We start from the raw sequence: 20357 nt of genomic DNA, 5'->3' as shown, positions 1-20357 counted from the left end.
TACCTTGAAGTGGAGGAAAGTTAGATTTTCATTAGATGCTGACTTTGAAATGACAAAAACCGGAGCCTAAAGTAGTCACCTGGGGGCGTGAAGTTTATTTTGGTGTGCAAGGCAACGTAAACTGTTGAAAAAAGATCTGAAGTGCTTGTTGTGACATTTTCTATGATGTGCTTTCTTTGTATGTGGCTCTCTGTAAGTGGCAGTAAAAATTGTACAGTGTTTTTTGCTCTGTGTAACACAGTATGCAGTTTGATTCTGATGTGATTGCTTTGCGCATTGCTGTTAGTCCAGCATTACATGTAATCAAAGTACATTTGCAGTGCCTTAAAGTGGCAAGAAAAATAGGTGAACCATTTGAAATTAACTGTTTTTCTGCATTAATTGGTCATAAAATGTGATGCAGTCTTCATTTAGGTGACAAATATTGACACAATATGCATACACTAATAACACACAAACATTTATGATCTTTCATGTCTTTATTCAATGTACCCATCACACATTCCCAATGTGCTAAAAAAAAAAAATGAAGTCAACTTTTTGATTTTAATAACCAGTTGAACCTCCATTTGCTGAATTAACTTCGAACGAACGTTTCTGGTAGCTGAGAATGGGATCTGTGCAACGTTCAGGAGGAAATTTTGTAAGATTTTTTGTTCTGGAACTGCTTCAAGCTCCTCTGTATTATTAGGGTGTCTTGTGTGAATACCTCTCTAGAGGTCATTACACAGCATCTCTAATAGGTTAAGGTCTAGGCCCTGACTGGACCTTTCCAAAAAGCAAATTTTTTTATATTTAAACATTCTGCACCATCGCCCATTTTCTGCTGATTTCTTAGTTAAACGTTTGAAATTATTTTCTCCGTGACAGCAAGAGCAACCTCAAATCATGAAGCACCCTCCACTGTACTTAATTGTGGTTATGATGTTTCCATGCTGGTTTGCATTGCCTTTTTACACCATGTATACTGCTGCATAATCTTCTTGAACAGTTCAACCTTGGTTTAGTCGGTCTACAAAATATTTTCCCAGTGGCATTGTTTTGAAGATTGTCTTTGCCAAACTTTAGGCATGCAGCGATATTGTGTAATTTTTTATTTTAAATTTTTTTAAAGAGAACATAAGCTTTGTCTTTGGTATCCTACTATGGACAACACACCTCCTCAGTATTTTGTGCATGGTAGACTCATGAACAGAGGTGTTCACCTGCTTCAATGATCTCTTTGAGCCTTTAGCTGTTCTCTCTAGAGTACTTGAACATTTTGTTTTGTTTCCTTTGAGAACTCTTCCCTGGACACCCAGTTTTTTGGAAGAGCAGAGACAGAACTAAATCGTCTCCATTTTTGTTAAGCTTCTTTAACTGTGGACCAGCAAATATCTAAACTCTTAATTGCTTTGAAAACCTTTCCAACTTTAAGCAATTCAAGAGTTCTTGATCGTAGATCTTCTAAAATCCTTTTTATTTGTGAGGCATTCTTCAAATCAGCAGAAACTTCATGTGAACTGCAGACTCTCTAAATATTTCAGTCCTATTCCATAGGTCAAAGTACCGTTACACCTCATCTCCAGTCTTGTTTCATTGATTGGATTCCAGGTTTGCTAACTCCAGACTTAAATTAGATACTTTATTAATCCCAAGGGGAAATTCACATACTCCAGCAGCAGCATACTGATAAAAAACAATATTAAATTAAAGAGTGATAACAATGCAGGTATACAGACAGACAATAACTTTGTATAATGTTAACGTTTACCCCCCCAGAGTGGAATTGAAGAGTCGCATAGTGTGGGGGAGGAACGATCTCCTCAGTCTGTCAGTGGAGCAGGACGGTGACAGCAGTCTGTCGCTGAAGCTGCTCCTCTGTCTGGAGATGACACAATTAGCTTTTGTTGAAGTCTTTAGCCTATGGGATCATTGGCCTTTTCCAGCCAACCACATTGTGTGTTTTAATTATTATAACTTAAGTGACAATCGAACCATATTTTATGAAAAATTTATACATAACTGCGGTTATTTTCAATATGTTTACGTACTTTTTCTTGTCGCTGTACAGTGCAGTGTTATTGCTATTTAAAATTTAAACTGAGGTAACTGGGTTCAACTTTATTGTCTAGAAGTTGTACAATATTTTATGTAGAATGGTAATACGTTTGGAGATTTAAAATATTGTAATTAATGTTTTTGTATCTCTTCCGTACCCAGTTAATTTTCCAGATCACCCCATTGAACGTTATACAGTGGCTGATGGTGCTGAAAATTTCACTTCCCGTCATCCTCTTAGATGAATTGCTCAAATTTGCTGCCCGTAACTACTTGGAGCCTGGTAAAGAGCTTGCAAAGCCTTCGGGCAGTGGTTGTGCTTTGTCAGCATGCACAGAGGGGATATCGTGGCCGTTTGTGCTGGTCTCTGCACCCCTTGTAGCCTGGCTCTACAGTACAGACACTAACATTTCTGACATGTTCTGGTCTTGACTGACAGAGGTTTGTTTTGGATAAAGTCAAGGAAAACTAATAAAACTACCCTTAATGTGTTATTTTTTTATGTTACCATTAAAAAGAGCTGTCTGATTCTGCTGAATTGGTTAATACAAAACTGTTAAAGGGTTCTGGGGGTGTATGCCCCTCCCCGTATATTTTTATTTATTTTTTTTTAAATCTATTTAGGTTTGTTTCATTCCTAAGAAAATAAACCAGGGAGTTGGTGGGGCTGGGGGTGTGTGGATGGTTGGGTTCCCAAAGATAAGTTTAAACAAATTCATTTGATCATGTACAGAGATTTAACACTATTTTATGCAAATATTTGTTTTTGTAGATGTTTTTGAGAGGAAGGAGCATGTACAGCATTTTGTTTACTAATCTGTTTTAGCCATTATTTTTGTCTATTTTGTAAAAATGGAGAACCATGTAGGCTAACGGACATACATTCTTCAAGGGATGCTTTGGTAGGATCTTTTAGAAAAGAAAGTTTACTTCTGGGAACTATTAAAACAAAACCGCATGTACTGTGTTTCAAGCATGGCAAAGTGGGTGTGTTATTTATTTTTTATTTTATTTTTTTTTTCTTTTCCCTCCTGTATCAACTGTTTTTACATGCCTGTACCAGTTTTTTTTTTTATATATATATATATTTCAATGCCAGTTTTTCTGCATTTGGAGCAGAACTCAGCTACCTCAAGCAAAATTGCTTTTGTTTGTGTAACCTATGTTAATTATTCTTGTTTACACCCTTCCCTTCTATGATTTGAGGTCCTTCCCTTCTGTGTTTGAGGTATGCCCATTCTTGCTTCTGCAGAAAATTCTGCTCCCCGTGTTTGTCCTTCATAAGGTTTTAAAAGTATTTATTTTTTTTATTCTATCTGAACCTTTAAGTTTTCTTATGTCATTCACTGACCATCCTACACAACTAATTTTATTTGAAATTGAAGTTGGAAAAAAATAAATAAAAAAATGGTATGTGTTTGTACTCTTGCGTTTGCTAAGGAGATTCATTGTGTCTTAACTTGTATGGCATATTCATATACTTGAATGTCTGTCACCTGCAGACGGACACACTATGTTAACCAGTCTTGTATTTTTAGTCGCTTAATGGCCATTATTAAGGGGGGGGGGGGGGGGAGGAGGCTATTGTGAGAAGGCTGTAAATGTGTACATAGCCATTAACCTATTGAGTACCTCTGTATTATAGTAAATACCACGTCAGTAGTATATAAAAAAAGACAGACCTTTAGTTTAGCTTGTTCGGTATAATCGGCAGTAGATTAGTATACCTCTGGAGCATGTTTTCTGCAATACCAAGGCACTACTACTATGTTAACAAGCTTAACTGTATTTCTTCCAATGCCTACCTAAGTCCATCACCTAAAGTGAGTATAATTCCCTGCATGTGTCCATTTTGTTTGTTTTATGTCTTCTCATGCATGCTCTCTTACAGTGTGTTACATTTGTTTCCTTATCTTGGCTGATCTTCTCTACTGTAGCTAATAGGAACATATGTGCAGGTTAGTTGAAGCCCTCTTATATTTTAAGTTGTTTGTTTTATGGAAGGATGTCAGTTGAGTGAAGCCAATGAGACATCCCCATCCTAATTCCTCCCCATTGAAGAAATTTTAATTTGATTCCCCCCCCCCCACCACCACCACTACGTTATCCGTTTTCTACCGCTTAGCCAGTCCAGGTCACCGGGTCAGCACTGTAAGCAAAGATGTCCAGACATCCCTTTTCCCTTCCACTTCCTCAGTCTTGTCTTGGGGGAAGTGGGAATAACGAGGCCTTGCCAAGCCAGGCGAGATGTAAAATCTCTCCATTGTGTCCGGGGTCTGCCCTGAGGCCTCCTCCTAGTTGGACATGCTCGAAACAACTCCCCATGGAGGTGTCCAGGAGATCTCTTAATCAGAAGCCTGAACCATCTCAAATGGCTCCTTGTGAAGTGGAGGAGCATTGGCTCTACTTTAATCTTCATAAGCCCAAACACCCTGAGAATGAAACTCGTTTCTGCCACTCGTATCTGCTATTGAGTTTTTTCAGTCACTACCCAGTTTATGAGCATAGGTGACAGTAGGACCATACGTTGACCGGTAAATCATGAGCTTTGTTTTTTGTCTCTGCTCCCTCTTCACAATGACAGACTGCTACAATGCCTGTGCGAGTGTGAACGCTGCTCTCCTCCAATGGCCGATCTCCTGTTCTTTTCTTCCCTAACTTGTGAGCAGGAACCCTGCTTGAGGCAGCACCTCATCCCCAACATTGTGTAGATTTAAACTCTTTCAGTATTCTGCTTATTTACCTTGTATTTGTTTTACTTATGGTGGCACGGTGGCGCAGTGGTAGCGCTGCTGCCTCGCAGTAAGGAGACCTGGGTTTGCTTCTCGGGTCCTCCCTGCATGGAGTTTGCATGTTCTCTCCCACAGTTCAAAGACATGCAGGTTAGGTGCATTGACGATTCTAAATTGTCCCTAGTGTGTGCTTGGTGTGTGGGCTGGCGCCCTGCCCGGGATTTGTTCCTGCCTTGCACCCTGTGTTGGCTGGGATTGGCTCCAGCAGACCCCCCGTGACCCTGTAGTTAGGATATAGCGAGTTGGATAATGACTGACTGACTGTTTTACTTATTTTCAGATTTATTTCTTTTCAAATTGCTACCTTCATTTACTATGTTTGTTGTAGCTTAACTTAAATTCCTTACTCATTCAAAAGCAAGTGCTTTTCAGTGTTTTTTTTTTTTTACACTTTAATTGGATTTTCCTTTTTTTTTTTTCTCTCTCTCGTGCATCATTGATTTAAATTAGTTAATTATAATTACATAACTACTCAGGGTGCTTTACATAGACATTGGGGGAGCCACATCTTAACCATTTATGTGGTGAAAAGGTAAGAGAGACAATTGGAGATGCGATCATTTGGGGGCAAAAATGACCTTGCAGTGGTGGGCATGGGGGGTACACCTTTCTCTTTTCGAAAGATGCCAGGAGGCCTTCAGTAACAGTAGTGAGTCAGGGCCTCGGGTTTTACATGTAGTTTATATGTAGTTAATAAAAATGAGTTTTAGGGATTCAAAAATATTTTTAGCTTCTTGCTGGAGAATACTCGAATTCAGAAGCTGTTGAGTAAAATCTAGAAGGTCTTGGATCTATAATTGATTCAATATTGTATCTGTAGTAATGCCATCTTAGGCCGTGAGCACACCTTTAGGATGAAAGTCTATTGCACTGAACCTTTTCCAGATGCAGCACAGCTCAGTGAGCCTGTAGATTGAATGACGTTCGAGTCAAATATGACAATGCGAAGACAAACCGTACAAACGAGGAAGCATGAAAAAGTTGAATAGCAGGCAGCCAAATTAACGAATCCTAACTAACTCCTTCAGCTTTCTTCCTACCTGCTTAGTTCCTTTTCCTAGATATTCTGTATCCTTTTTTTAACCTTTGTTTCCTGCTTGATACTCCTTTGTAAGTAAGGCCCTAGGAAAGATGGACCAACTGCCTGGGCAGTCTGTAAGGATTTTATCAACATAAACAACAATGTGCACACACAAACACACACACGCGCACCAGTTCCTATCCTCAGTTCCTTCTGCTTTCTTTGCAAACTACTTGTAATTCTTGAGTGTTTGGTTGGTGTTGCTTGCTATCATTTGGATTTGTGTGTGTTGTGAAATGCTTTCACTTGTCCCTTTGCTTACACACTTTCTTTTTTCTCTCTTTTCTCTCCCTTTTCCTCTCCTCTAGCCAGGGAAGAGTAAAGCACAGTTTAAAAAAAAAAAAAAAAAGAAAATGTAAGGGTTTTTTAGCGTGCATGTGTGTTTTGAGCAGCACCACATTTATCAAGATCAGTGCATGTGCAATCAAGGAAGAAGGAAAATGGTGTGTTCTTGTAGAAAAAGCAAGTCTGGTTTAAAAAAGGAAAAAAAATAAAAGTAAATAAGCGTGAGGACATCAGTAACTGCTGAAGAGATTCCCTGGACTCCGCCGCTGCATGAAGCCTGTTTTTTGGCTTAGTTTTGAATGTTACTGAAGAGGCTGGAAGTTGGCGTGTTAACTTAAATCTCACTTTCTTCTGTAGACGATGCCCTAGAGAATACCAATGTACTGAAAACTGTAATGCATGTCTCCAGGTGGCAGTAGCCAAAATGTTCTGGCGTTTCATTTTTAAAAGCTATGTACAATATTGCAGTTATATATAAATCAGTTTGTTCTTCAGTGTTCATACTGTAAACCCCTCCTCCATAATTTGATAGAGCCTGATATTTTTCCTAAGGAAAGCTTGTGTGTGCAAAATACATTACTAGAATTTTATTTTATTTTTTGCACCGTAAAGTAACTTATTGAAGTATACAGCAGTAGTCGATTACTGCCCAGTCAGTTTGTGATGCATATGTGTTAATGCAATCTGTAACATTTGGCATGGTCCTTCATGTAAATATGATCAGCTGTGAATTTTATTTGATTGTAATAAGCATCACAGTTCATGCTTTCAGACAAAAAAAAATGGGATATAAAATTGCTTTGGTTTGAATGTGGTGTAGCATTTGAGCTATCGTGCTCTTTTTCTTTTCTTTTTTTTTTTTCATGTTACACAAGTTTACAACATTCACGAAAAAATAGTGTGGGGAAAAATGAAGATTATAGAAGGATGGATGTTTCCTCTTCATTTTTAAGTGATTAAATTATACCAACTGAACATTTTTCAGTATTTTCTTGAAGTGTAGTTTGTTCGCCTCTGCTTCTTTTTGTCACTTAGATCGTAAGTTGTAGTTTTGTTTGTTCTGATTTTTCTGGGCCGGGCCATCTTCTGTTCTCTGTGCAAAGCCAAAACAAAAATCTCAAGCTTGTAAATATTGAACTTTATTATTCAGAAAAAACAGCACAATGAAAATACAAAAATACAATTTTAAGGTCTAGAAATGTAATGTCTTAAGCACTTGACCACTTGCTCCTCAGCAAATCGCTCAGTGTTTACGGAGCAGGAGTGTTGGACCGTCCCGTTCGACTCATTTAACCTGAATTCTTCGTCCATGCAGGTGTCGAACTTGTGCTTTAACAAAGCAGTTCTTTAAGACAATGTTATATTCACAGATTACAGGTAAACAAACTGATCAAATACAAAAAAAAAAATGGTTTAAAGTGCTAATAATTGTAACTACAGAGGTCTTCAAATGCTTTGACACCCCATGACTTGCAGCACATACTGGAATAATACAACGTTACCATGCAGTCAACATCCTCTAACGATCATGGCTTTATACTTTGCCTTCTCCATTATGACAAAGAGTACAATGCCCCGTAGGGAAAAGATGGCACCCCAGACGTAGATGCCAATATTTTCCAGTTTTATAAATAAGCCATTTAGTTCTTATTAATTATTGACGTAAGAAGAAATGAAGAGTTCACTGAACTAAATAACAGCACCTGAAAACAGTCAACAGGTAAAAGTTTGCGTCTTCCACATACTTCGTCTCCGTCTTGCGCACTTTTGTCACTGCATTCCAAACCACTGCACCTGATCGGCCCACTGTGCCGCTTCGCTGTCACTCCCCTCCAGATCTCCTTCTTCTCCACTGCCTTCCATGTCATCCACATCCTCCTCTGCCGTTGCTTCTGTGGGACTCTCTTCCTTTTCCATTTTCTGCATCCCCTCTAGAGATTTTTGATCGTTTGGGTCCAAGCTGCATAAAAACACCAAGCAATGTTTAGACTACAATCCCAAACTGGAATGTTCGTTGTACAAATTAATCAAAAAGTGTAAAACCAAGAGCAAACTGTCCATCTTTAGGAAGTATGGTAATGCTTTGTGCACTTGTCACAACAGCAATTTCCTCACTGTGAACATAACAGATTATTGGTGACGAATATGCATAATGTGACAGTACAAACTTCACGTTGACACATTTTAGTATTGTACGATATGTGCTTTGGGTTTCATTTGCAGATTTGGAGAAACTAGTTAAAAAGAAGAAAGTTAATTTTTAAAATGATATTAATAGTGCTTCTGCTTGTGCAGATTGGCGTATCTAGCTTTATATCTATGAAGTGGTTTCCATTGAGCTCTAGGCAATGCGGCCATTCCTTACCTCAGTGCTATGCTGTACTGGTCCATGGCCTCCTGATAGTCACTGACTGCCACTAAGAAGTCGCCAAGCATGCGGTGCAGAACGCAGTCACTCTGATTAGCCAGTGCATTTCGTAGAAGAGTGATTCCCTCATCGTATTTCTGTTCTCGATCTGTAAAGTACAAGGAAGCCCCAGAAAAACATTCAGCATAACTCAAAGCCAATTCTTTAGCCTTCAGGCAAACGGGACACATTTTTGCATGTTCACTTTAAAAAGCTGGTAGAGTCTAGCGTCCTGCGTAATCTAAAATAAGTTTAAAATACAAAAGCACCACTCGCGTTTGCTTTTCTGTGGACGGAGTTGCCCTCTCGCAGAAGAAGGGCTAAATCTAAATAAGGAGAACCCCTAAAGCTTAATGCAGGATTCTTACTGAGCAATTCAGCCTTCTTGACGACAGCCTTGATATAGTCTGGCCGCTGAGCTAATGCTTTGTCGAGCAGGGTCTTGGCCTTCTCTTGGGTCATTGGATCTTCTAGGCACACTGTAGCAAGTATGGTTAAAGTTTGGGCATTAGCTCCTAAGTTCTTGTAGACGTTGTTGGCCATTCCCATCGCTTCACGGATGCTGTTTGAGGCCAGATAGCAGTCAATGAGTCCTGCAAAAGTCAAGACGATATTAAGTAAGCAAACGACTCTCCCCTTTACATAATGCATTTATAAGTACCATAACATAATTACTGCTCGTGGTTTTATAGTCCTAAAGGATTACAAACAAGCTAGATAAAACTCGAGGTGCACACAGATAGCAAATTTATAACTTTTATATTGCAGTATTCACAGACTTGCCTTCATAGCAGTCGAGACGTGAAGGGGCTAGTCGCATGGCTTCTCTGAAATGAATGATGGCTTCCTGAACACGGCCCATATTCCTCAGAGCTGCTCCTTTCAGGAGCAATGCCTGCACGCTGTTGCTGTTCAGCTGGATCGCTTTGGCTCCCAGATACAGAGCCCGAGAATATCGTTTGCTGTAGAAGCTGTGGCACCTGAAGTGCACCAGAAGATACGAAACATAGTCCAAGTGAAAAGTTAAGCAAAATGACATCTTTTATTGGCTAACTAAAAAGATTACAATATGCAAGCTTTCGAGGTTAGGATTACATCTTACCTGAAGAAGGGGCCTGAGTTGCCTCGACAGCTTGCATATTGTAATCTTTTTAGTTAAGCCAAGCAAAATGACTCCTTTTATTGGCTTTCACTACATTCATAATGGCTATCATGGTACAACACCCTAGTCCTACAAATAATTCAAAAAAGAATGCTACAAGTCACAATTTTATAAGAGTCTACCAAAAGTGATGAACATTTTATCTAGCATTAATTGTCCCCATTCATATCTGTACCCCCTGCTTCTAGCATATGCCTCAACTACCCTTCTAGTCTTCATCGATGGGTGTTCTAAAGTATAGAGAAAAATAAACTGGTTTGGTAACGCAAAGACTCTGAGCCAGTACGGAGTATCTCCCATTCCTCCACCCACGGACATCTGTGCGTGAAGTAAAGTTTGAATTAGAAAGCAAAATGCCAACCCCGCACTACCAAAATGTAATCTTAACATGTACCCAGAGATGACCCAGGGCTCCGCGTGCTGATCAGAGATGTTAAACAAGCGGCCACCGAGGACTTCCACGTCGTCTAAGTGGCACTCCCGAGCCAGCAGGTAGCCATACACATCCATTCCTAGAAGGAGAACAGACAGAAGGTGCTGAGAAGATCAGAAGACGCGAGCATTCAGAGTACAAATGTGTCCATTACAAAGGAAGCTGACGTGTACGATGAACACTTGCAATACAAATAAAGTTTTTCCCACTCGAACATTTGCCACTTCTAGCATCCTGCCTGGTCTCACTGGATTCTTCTCCGGGTATTTACTCTGAATTTCTACTCCCATTCCCCAGATCGTGGATGTTGGGTCAAATGGTGGATCCAAATGTGCAAACAGAGATGTGAGTGTGTGCAGAAGTGGGCTTTGTGATAGACTAACACCCCTGCCAGGGTTTTCTAAAAAAAATCAGCCCTTGTGCAGAGGTTCATATATCCACCCATCCATTATCCAAGCCGCTATATCCTAACTACAGGGTTACGGGGGGTCTGCAGAAGCCAATCCCAGCAATATTAGCAAATCCTACCCTGTAACAATAAATTGCACCCAAAATAAAAATGTGAATGTGCAAGTTCTTTTGTGGAGTCACTGACCCAACCTTCCTGTCTCACCTTTTATCACATAAGGGTCCAGCATCTGTGCCTGCTCAAACTTAAGAATGGCATTCTTGTTATCTCCAGCTCGGAAATACAAATCTGCAAGGCTGATGAGAAGGTCGACATTATCCCGTAACAATGATTTCTTCTCCAAGGAACTAGAAAACCAAAAACACCACAGTGTAAATGCTCTAATTGTGCAGAATAAAAGTAACACATAGCAACTGGTTGGTTTAGGGTGTGATCCTGGGCTCTGAAGGCCGCAAGAAAGACGCCTTCTGCCGGTGACCTGACAACTTTACTATTAACAGAACAACTGGACGTAGGCCTGTAAGAAGGACTTGCTATACTGCTGACACAGCATGGCCAGGCTTATCCTGAAGAACCTGCCGCGACTCAAAGTGGAGAGGAGATGTACAGGTTTACACCTCCTTGACTTCAAAAAGTGGCTCCCAGGGGCACTGGATAGAAATAGAAGTTGCCCTTCGATCTGGGAGGACGCGGAACGGTTCCGTTGATGAGGTAACCATCCGAGACGTCAGTTGTGAGATCGGCTAAATAATGAATTCAGGGCTAAAATTCTACAGCGACAACCCAGAAACGACACGAGGGAGGACAGCAGTAGTGTAAATGGGACGACATCAAGCCATGATGGAGAAACTGGCAAACCGAGAAGGTGACAAAGCGTTACGCTCAGGGAACCTCAAAACACACATTTTGCAGCTGACGACATGCAAAATTACTACCATGTAAATCTGCCAATTAACGTTGTACTGTGTCGGAAACGAAGGGATTCTTACTCTCCTCAGTCTGACATTCTGTGCCCACTACAGGGCAACAGACTCTTCCTGTCCCTTTTGTGAAGTGAGGCAACTCATCTTAACAAAGCGACTCAGCGTAAGTCACCCTCTCAAGCGGGTAGATGCTTTTTGGCCACTATACTACGAACACTGATCCATCTTCTTGCATCACCAGAATATAATGTTGTGTTTACCCTCAGTCTTCCTTGTGGCGTAAGGTGGAATGTGTGATCACTAAACAGGGTCTCGATACGTCACTCTTTTAGGGAGCAACACTCCGCACACCTGACACATACCAGATAGTATTAATCGCCCTCATATTGTCGCCCGAATGTATGAAAGCATGTGCCTTGATCCAGACGGAGAGCCAGTCCAGATTGGGTATGCTCTGCATCACGTCCATCGTCATCGAAGCCACCTCTGCACCTTTCACCGACAAGGACAACAATCCTGCAAAAAGGGAAGATCAAACAGAAAAAACGTACAGAGATGAGAAAAATTGAGAAGGTAAGTGCAAGAAGGGGAAACAAAACTCAGGTTGACAGTGCAAACGTTAAGCGCTACAAGTAAACTAGGATCTTCAAAGGGGTGGGAGAAAGGCCTACAATGAGACTTAAGGACATGTCGTATTCTGACGGACTGGGGGGTTTCAAGTAGAACCTCGAGTACTTGAGGTAACGTGGAGCGATGCAACCTTAGGGAGCTGAAAAACTTGGATCAAATGGGGTGGCGACACAGAGCGAGAGAGTTCAGCTCAAGTCATCAGGGAAGTGCGCTGCCGCTCACAATGGGCACAGAGCGTCACTGTCTGATTTGGGAATTGCAGCATCTCTGACCGTAAGGTCCTACAATGGATAGTGCATACACACACACACAAAAGGAGATCACCGGGACCTCCCCTGGATCTCTTTATCAAGCACTGTGGAGGGCCAGGCCACTCCACTCCCACCCTTCCCACGGTCTCTTTGTCCCAATTCAATCTGGCAGATGGTACCGTGCCTTCCAAACCGGTTTTGCCAGGTTCTGCAACTGCTGTAGCTCCTTACGCAAACCCCACCTTGGAATTTACTTTGTAAAATTCCATCCCAAAACAATCTGATTCACGTTTTTTAATTATGCAGACTGGCATTCGTCCCAGAAAAATACACTGCAGGGATTGTGATATAGTTCTAAGAAATTGGGGAAAGATTTTAAGCTGTCACACACAGTCTTCTGTTTCCAAAATTATAATTCATACCACAGACATAAGTGCAGGCAAGGATTCCAAAATAAAAAAAAAAGTTTTGTTTTCAATTCAGGACTACTTATGGTAATCGAGGGCAACTGATAAAATAAACGAATAACTGAAAAATAAAATTCTTTATTTAGATTGTTGTTGCTACCTCTCGATTCAACTAACAGTTCCGGTTCAGTTTGTTCTAAAACTGGCTTTACAGTTTCTCATTTCCACGCCGTTGTGTTTCGGTTGAAGGCCCACTCGAGAATATTGCTGACTTACCTTTGAGGGGCAAAACGTATAGAAACATTCCCGATTTTTCACAGCATGTTTATTCATCCAGTAGATGTCAGTAGAGTATTAAGCCGAACGTTATTCAGGTTTAGCACGGTAAAGCAGTTCATTAGATAGATACTTTATCATTAAACGTCAAACTTGGGCTTATCTCACACTCGGGGTCAACACCAAGGGTAGTTAATGAAGAAATGTGAAGGCAAGATGTTGCTCATCTCTACAATCAGAATAAACTAAAACCTTGCTTCCATAGAAGCTTGGGAAGTAATGGACTACAAAATGGTTCTTTCACAAAATGATCAAAATGTACCCATCCTATCATTCATTTTCACTGGAAGGGTCAAACGTTTATTGCAGTAACATCAGCTGCAACTCAAATTGTACACAGACATCAACAGGAGGCGCACACACACATGGAGAGGACAACCTCACACAGTGACCAGGCCAAGGCTTAAACCAAGGTCTCAAAAGCTGTGAGCCTGTGCTTCAGGCGATAGTCTAAGTCAGGGGTGTCCAACTCCGGTCCTGGTGGGCCACAGTGGCTGCAGGTTTTCATTCTCACCATCTTCTTAAATTAGTAAGCCGTTTTTGTGGCTGATTAACTTGTTTTGCCTTCGTGTTAATTGACGTGACTCGGACCCCTTAGTTGTTTCTTTTTTCTTTAATGAGCAGCAAAATGATAACGAGACACAAAATGAGTCGCCACATGACCAGCTAACCAGAAAATACAAAAAGGTGAAAGTCTTGGTCATGTTTATCTGCTCAGATCACCAAAACATCTTGATGGTGGTCTTAGAAAAAGCAGAAAATCTACAGCCTGCTGTGGCAGAACGAGAGCAGCAACAAGTCCTGATGTTCAATAATGGCTTTATTTAACAGTAAGAATCGGCTTCTGTTTAAGAAACTTGCTGGAGTTTGATGTTCCAGTTTAGCTGATCATCTATCGGCTCATTTCACGTCTCATTTTTGTTTGGCTGCCATTTAATAAAGAAACGAATCAATTCAGAGGACTGAATCCTTAAACAGGGCTATGAAAAGGAATGGAAAAGGAGTTAATGAGCCGTGAAAACGGCTCACTGATTAGGAAAAGGGTGAGAATGAAAACCTGCAGCCAATGCGGCCCACCAGGACCAGAGTTGGACACCCCAGTCTAAGTAAACGGGGCTGTACAGACGCACACATCAAGTTAACAACTTCTATTAGAAAGAAGACGTGCACTACATGACGAAATTCAAATCACGAATACCTATAGCTGCATCAAGTGCAAGGGGACACTGCCGGAGCACTTCTTTGTAACTGGTAACTGCTGACCGCTCTTGTCCCGCCTTTTTGTACAGATTACCCAACATCATGTTGATCTAAAAATAAAAACAGGCATATTAATAACGAACATTTACACGCGATAGAAGAACATTTTTTTCTAGAGCACGTTTTCAAATAAATGATGGAGCTCAAAGTGCTTTACAAGAGGAAGAAAGCAAAAAGACAAAATATAAAAATAAGATTAGACAATACTAAATAACAAAGAGTAAAGTGAGGTCAGAAAAAACAAAATCTGCAGGGGCCCCGAGGCCCCCACTGGGCAAAACAAACAGGAGTACCAATGACGTGATTTAGGAAAAGGGAACGACTCACAGAATGACCCATCGCTAATGACTACACCCACCAATGGGGAGTTACGGACCCTTAGACAAATCATGACAACCTATCCAATTTCCCAGGTATGCAGCACAGGCGAAATACAATTTCAATTTTCACTGAAGGACATGCTGGACTAAATGGCGGACTACGGCTTTAAAAACGATTATAGAAGATGGTAAATTAGGCAAAAGTTTCTTTCTGGAGAGGGGGCAGCGTCAGATTTCAATTTCTAAAAGCATTTCACGTGCAAACATTAGCAATCGCACGACGCAGAACTACTTATTTACTTTCACCAAAATAGATCTCTACCCTAATTTTAAAAACAACGGCTTAAAATAAAGTTAATTGCAGAGAATAAAACCACAAATACTTTAAGGAGGAGGTTAGGAGCACACGCTGATACAGCGCATTGCCGCAACCACCACACGACAAACCAACTCAGGATCCCAGATTAGAACCCGAGTGCAGCCATGCGACGCGTGACACCTCAGCACCACACCAGCTGAGTTGGAATGGAACCAGTGTGAGGTTTTGTATGGGGCCTGGAGTGCCAATTCTGTTAAGTCAGAGTAATAAATCACATTGAAATGTATATATTTGACTTCACACAAGTCAAATTTTAAATTGATTTCCTTAATACTTGTAACTGCGGATTTATTCAAAATGGTGGGAGGTTGACAGACGGATCGGTGCAGCATCTGCAGTAATGCGGGCTCTGCAATGGTCCGTCGTGGTGAAGAGAGAGCTGAGCCAAAAGGTGAGGCTGTCGATTTACCAGTCGATCTACGTTCCTACCCTCACCTATGGCCACGAGCTTTGGGTAGTGACCGAAAGAGCAAGATCGCAGATACAAGCGGCCGAAATGAGTTTTCTCCACAGGGTGGCTGGACTTTCCCTTAGAGAGAGGGTGAGAAGTTCAGTTATCCTGGAGAGACTCGGAGTAGAGTAGCTGCTCCTCCACATTGAGAGGAGTCAGTTGAGGTGGTTCGGACACGATGGAGGGATTATACCTCCTGGCTGGCCTGGGAACACCTCGGGGTCCCTCCAGAGGAGCTGGAGGAGGTGGCCGGGGAGAGGGAGGTCTGGGCTTCCCTGCTTAGGCTACTGCCCCCACGACCCGACTTCGGATACGCAGTGGACAATGGATGGATGGTGAAGAAGAATTAGAGCTTCACATGAGGCAGCACAAACACTAAGCTGCCCCCAGAGCGGACACTACTCTCATCTTTTGTTAAGTATTTCTACATCTGCCTGCTATTATAAGAGATGCCCCTTTAGCCTCAGCTGAAGACTTGTGACTTTAGTCTGGCATACCCTGACTAGAGCTGATGATTAGCTGTGCCTACGGCATTTCTTTTTGTTACTCAGTTGTACAGAAATATAAGGATCACGATATTTTTAAACCAATACTGAACTTCCTCCATTCTGCTTCGCTTCTCGATACCTCAATGGACTAGCCTGCCTGCCTGGCACATCATTATTTGACTTTGATTTTTGGGTTTTCTTTGATTTCAGCTCTCTGTACGTTGATGATTGTCATTTCCATCCTTTCGCTCCTAACACACAACCCAGTCCATATCAGTAGAGATAGCCAGCAGGATTTTATTTTCCATTGAGATCTGGTGTGTTTTCAAAGTGTTCCTTTCATTTTTTGAGCAGTGTATTTAGCAGGGGCTTTGATCCAAAGTGACTCACTAGATTACACATGTCCTAGGTCCTACCTTATCACGGCCTATTACTTTTTTTTTTTACTACAATACTAAACACACACGCCAATTACCCACCTTTGGAGTTCTCTGCCTCGATGGGATTCCATCCAGTATAGAAATGGCATCCTTATCAAGTTTCAAAATGGTGTAACACTCTGCAATTTTATACCTCACTTCGATTTCCGAAGGTATGCTCTAAAAATAAAAAAACAAGCAAACAGTTCCCAACAGGAGCTCCAGATAACCAAAAAATCCTTCAAAGAGAGACAGGTCTTGAGTTCAGAAGTTAGTTTAAGATAATAAAAAACTGCTCCCGACAACTGAATTAAAAACATGAAGTGTGCCTGGCAAATCACAGGTTTATTTCAAGTTTTAAGACAAAAGCTATGATGCCCCTTGGACAGTCAAGTGTGATGCCTACCTGCGCCTGCTGAGAGGCGGCTGAGCTCCCCATGGACGGCCTCACTTTAGACGTCTTGCTCAGGGCTTTCTTCTGCTGCAGGGCCATAGTGAACTTGCATGCCGCATTACGGTACTCCTTGTCATGGAAGAGGGCATCGGCGTGGTACACCAAGAGCTGGTACTTCTGCATGGGAGTAAATAATTCCCTACAAGCAAACAAAAAAAAAAAAAAGAGGAAATGACACCAAACACGTGACAAGTACTGCTATTCCGTACAGTTTTCAAGTCTTGTCTTCAGGAAATGATTTCCCACCACCAAACACAGCAGCTCTCCATTTATGTCCTAATCATCGGTGTGTCTAATTCAGTGTTTAGTTTATATTAATAAGGCTTCTGCATCGCCACATTTCAGTTGTGTTCCTAATAGACTATATGGGTCCACACTCTGTACTAATCTCCACTATTCTCTGCTGTCTTTTCCAGTTCTTCTGTGCGCCACCACCACCACCACCTGATCATGGCATCATTCGGCCCCCTGAGATGATGGAATGAAGAAGGCAGGGGTCTCAGCTGTCCACAAGACCACCTTCTTTACATCCTATTATATAAAGCATTAAAACGACGAGGTTTGATTTAGGAACATTTATGTTAAGTACAATGCCCAGTGGGGACTGGGTGGTCTTTTGGCCTTAGAACCCTTGCAGATTTTGTTTTTTTTTTTTCTCCAGCCTAACTGGATTTTTTTGTTCTGTTTTTATTGTCCTCCCTGCAATCTGACCTTACGGTTTTTGTTAATTCTTTAATATTAATGCCTTCTTGTTCCTTTTCTCGTATTTTTTCTCTTTGTTACCTTGTAAAGCTGTTTACACTACATCTGTATGAAAATGTGCTATAGAAGTAAATATTGTTTAGGGTGACAATCTCGGAACACCACTGACTGGAATGACAGCATCTTTCTTAGCTATCTACAGTTATGACTAAACTGTTGCCGCACGTCCTCCGATTTCTAACACAAACTTGTCTTGTGGGATTTCAAATGAACCTTTTTTTAATTTTCTATTGAGTAACAAGTGCCAAACATCGTAGCTATGAAAAAGAAAAATGCACACGACACGTTTGTGTAGTGGGAAATTTTAACATCGCTTAACAATAACGGTATGTATGGGATGCCTTCCTCCATACAGAATAGAATGACATGCTAGCGTGTTAGACCTCCATTGACTCATCACCCCATAAAGCCGAAAATCCCTCTTTAGTTCTGCTTAACCAAAGAGGGCCAACGGTTACAAATCTCCAGGCTCTTCGCGGATGTGGACAGCACCCCACATCTGCAGTGATACGACGCGAGCAAACCTGACAAAAAGTGACAGCTGTGTTTAACTGAGTCCAAAATATGCCACACCCACTATTTACAAAGCAGGAACTGCGAAGACTCCATCCGCACATATCCGTTCACCAGTTAGTACCCCCCAAAAATCAAGAGAAGAAGACTTCTTACGTACGGGCTGTTGTTGCTCATTGTTAGCAATAAACTGCTAAGGATCCTGACGTTAGAATGAAGTCCGGCAGCCGCCATTTCCCGTACATGATCAATGACATTCATGACTTCAACTTTGTTGTTTTGTTTTCCTTTTTTTTAAGATTTCACTAAAACAAGAACAAAAGCCTGAGAGCAGAAGAGAACCGTTCAAGCATCCGAGTGACTGACACGGACGCACTTCAAAGTTTCGCACCGAATATGGCGCCCCGGGGTCCTTTGATGGGAGTGTAGAGGTCCTTCCGCTGTCGCCCGCCGCGTGCCTGTTTGAATTAGGCGGCGATCGGACCAGTAGGGTGCCTTTCGCTCAGCGGTTAACATTTTTAGCTTGTTTGTAAGCGGCATGGTCCCCCGAGACTCTCCGGTCATTCAGTATAACGTTTGTGGAGCGTGACACTCATTTATATTTCGTACGTCACAGCGAGCTGCCTCTTTACAAAGCTCAAACAGGTATGTAAAGCTGACTGGACAGTCATGTTAACAAACACGGCGTGTGTTCTTGTATGTGTGTAAATAAGGTCAGAGCTTCATTATATCCAGGCTCTTTAGCGCGAGGACTGGCCGAAGATTGAGAGCGTAAAACGGAATCGTCTATTTTAGCGTGATCGATTATTAATTATAATAAATGGACAGTGGTCTTATTCGCGAGTTCTGTCAAATATAACAAAGCTCAACTGTCATTGGTTATTGGCTCACGCCGCTGCCATCGATTGCCCAAATTCTGTGGTCTAATGGCAGTCCCTCTAGGTGCAGACCGTGCACGTTTTCCCCGTGGTTCGGTGAGCTTTCCCTTTTTATTAAACCCTCACACATTACAAAACTGTCTTTCTTAAGTGAATTGGCATTTCAATGCATCTGAATTAGTAAACAGATGAGGTCGCCCGAGCCCATGAGATTTAGGATTATCGCGCAGTGCGCATGCTCACAGTGTAATGACGTCATCGGTTCTCGTGTTTGTTAACCCGCCCATAGAGTTAGTGCTGCTGTGAATTTATAACGCCGGGTTGCTGGACATCTCGCCTGGGTGTTGGGAGTGTTTGCCTGGAGTTTGTGACTTGACATCTCAGTTTTCCCCGGGGGCTGATCTTGTTTGTGGCCTCAATATGTTTTTCCGAAATGCGATTATGATTATTTGCTGTTATTCAAATCCGGATTGTTGTTCAGTTTATTTGCTTTTGACTGTCAAAACGTTGCAAATACTTTAACAGACTCAAGCATTAATTCATGTGTCTTAGTTTCAAATTAAGCAAAATGTTGTGTGAATGTTGCCATTAACTTTAGAAGAGTGGTTGTTATAAAAATTCGTTGCTAATGTCATTATTGTGAACAATTCGCTCTTCATTTTAGGAGAGATTTCTTTCAGCTGTTAAAGTTGCAGAAACGGTGTGCGGTAGTATTATAGCGTCAACGCCGAGTTCCGCAACGGATCGATCCTCTTCTCTTTACATGGTTCTTTAAGGTGGCTCGTTATTCTTAAAAGGACGGCTTCCCTTTGGCCCAAATAGTTGCGACTGTGCGGAGTTGCCGTTTTTATAGGCGGCGCTCCAGCTATTGACGATGCAATGCCAGCTCATTCTTGGGCGATTCATCCCAACTTGTTCTGCGCCGTTGCCCCCTGTCCCCCAGCGTCCACTTCCAACTCTGCACCTGCGCACAGATTCGTCCAAACGGTGTTCGTGCAGGGTACATCAGCAGGGTTTGGTGTTGCTGTGTTGTCAGATGGCGCAACAGGGATGTGAAGTGTTGTGCTGTCGTTCGGTGTAGCGGGATGTTCAGCGCTGGTCATCCTTAGGCAAGCAGGTTAACCTCCTTGTGCGGAGATGCAGATGTTGCGGCCTCTTTGGCGCTGTAAACTGCGTTCCAGGTCTGGATCTTAGCTTTGAGACTCTCCCTTCGCCACCGCATCACGACGCCTGTACGATCTGCCACCGCATCACGACGCCTGTACGATCTGCCTTGT

At 41.8% G+C, this 20357-nt stretch overlaps 2 protein-coding genes across 3 annotated transcripts in view; one reads left to right on the top strand and one right to left on the bottom strand.

The window, feature by feature from the left end:
- Positions 1–7173, top strand: part of LOC114668460 (sarcoplasmic/endoplasmic reticulum calcium ATPase 2) — a 63671-nt gene extending 56498 nt beyond the window's left edge. Inside the window, exons 20-21 of one of the 2 annotated variants that reach the window (XR_007933890.1) lie at positions 2203–3863; positions 6222–7173. Coding sequence is in view for 1 of the 2 variants with exons in the window: in XM_028824219.2 (XP_028680052.1) it covers positions 2203–2323; positions 6222–6235 (135 nt within the window). In the remaining variant the exon portion in view is untranslated. The remainder of the gene's footprint in view (positions 1–2202; positions 3864–6221) is intronic. The other variant, XM_028824219.2, reaches the window with a different exon arrangement.
- Positions 7174–7317: 144 nt separating this feature from the next.
- On the bottom strand, positions 7318–18570 carry anapc7 (anaphase promoting complex subunit 7). Its single transcript, XM_051921218.1, has 11 exons — positions 18363–18570; positions 16880–17066; positions 16534–16653; positions 14355–14466; positions 11895–12048; positions 10814–10956; positions 10162–10279; positions 9397–9585; positions 8974–9206; positions 8564–8714; positions 7318–8158 (listed from the first exon to the last, which is right to left on the bottom strand). The coding sequence occupies exons 1-11, from the start codon at positions 18461–18463 to the stop codon at positions 7969–7971; spliced, it is 1698 nt and encodes a 565-aa protein (XP_051777178.1). The 5' UTR covers positions 18464–18570; the 3' UTR covers positions 7318–7968.
- Positions 18571–20357: the final 1787 nt, after the last annotated feature.

This window comes from Erpetoichthys calabaricus, chromosome 18 (genome assembly GCF_900747795.2).
Source record: "Erpetoichthys calabaricus chromosome 18, fErpCal1.3, whole genome shotgun sequence".
NCBI lineage: Eukaryota > Metazoa > Chordata > Cladistia > Polypteriformes > Polypteridae > Erpetoichthys > Erpetoichthys calabaricus.
This window is presented reverse-complemented; position numbering and strand designations above follow the sequence as displayed.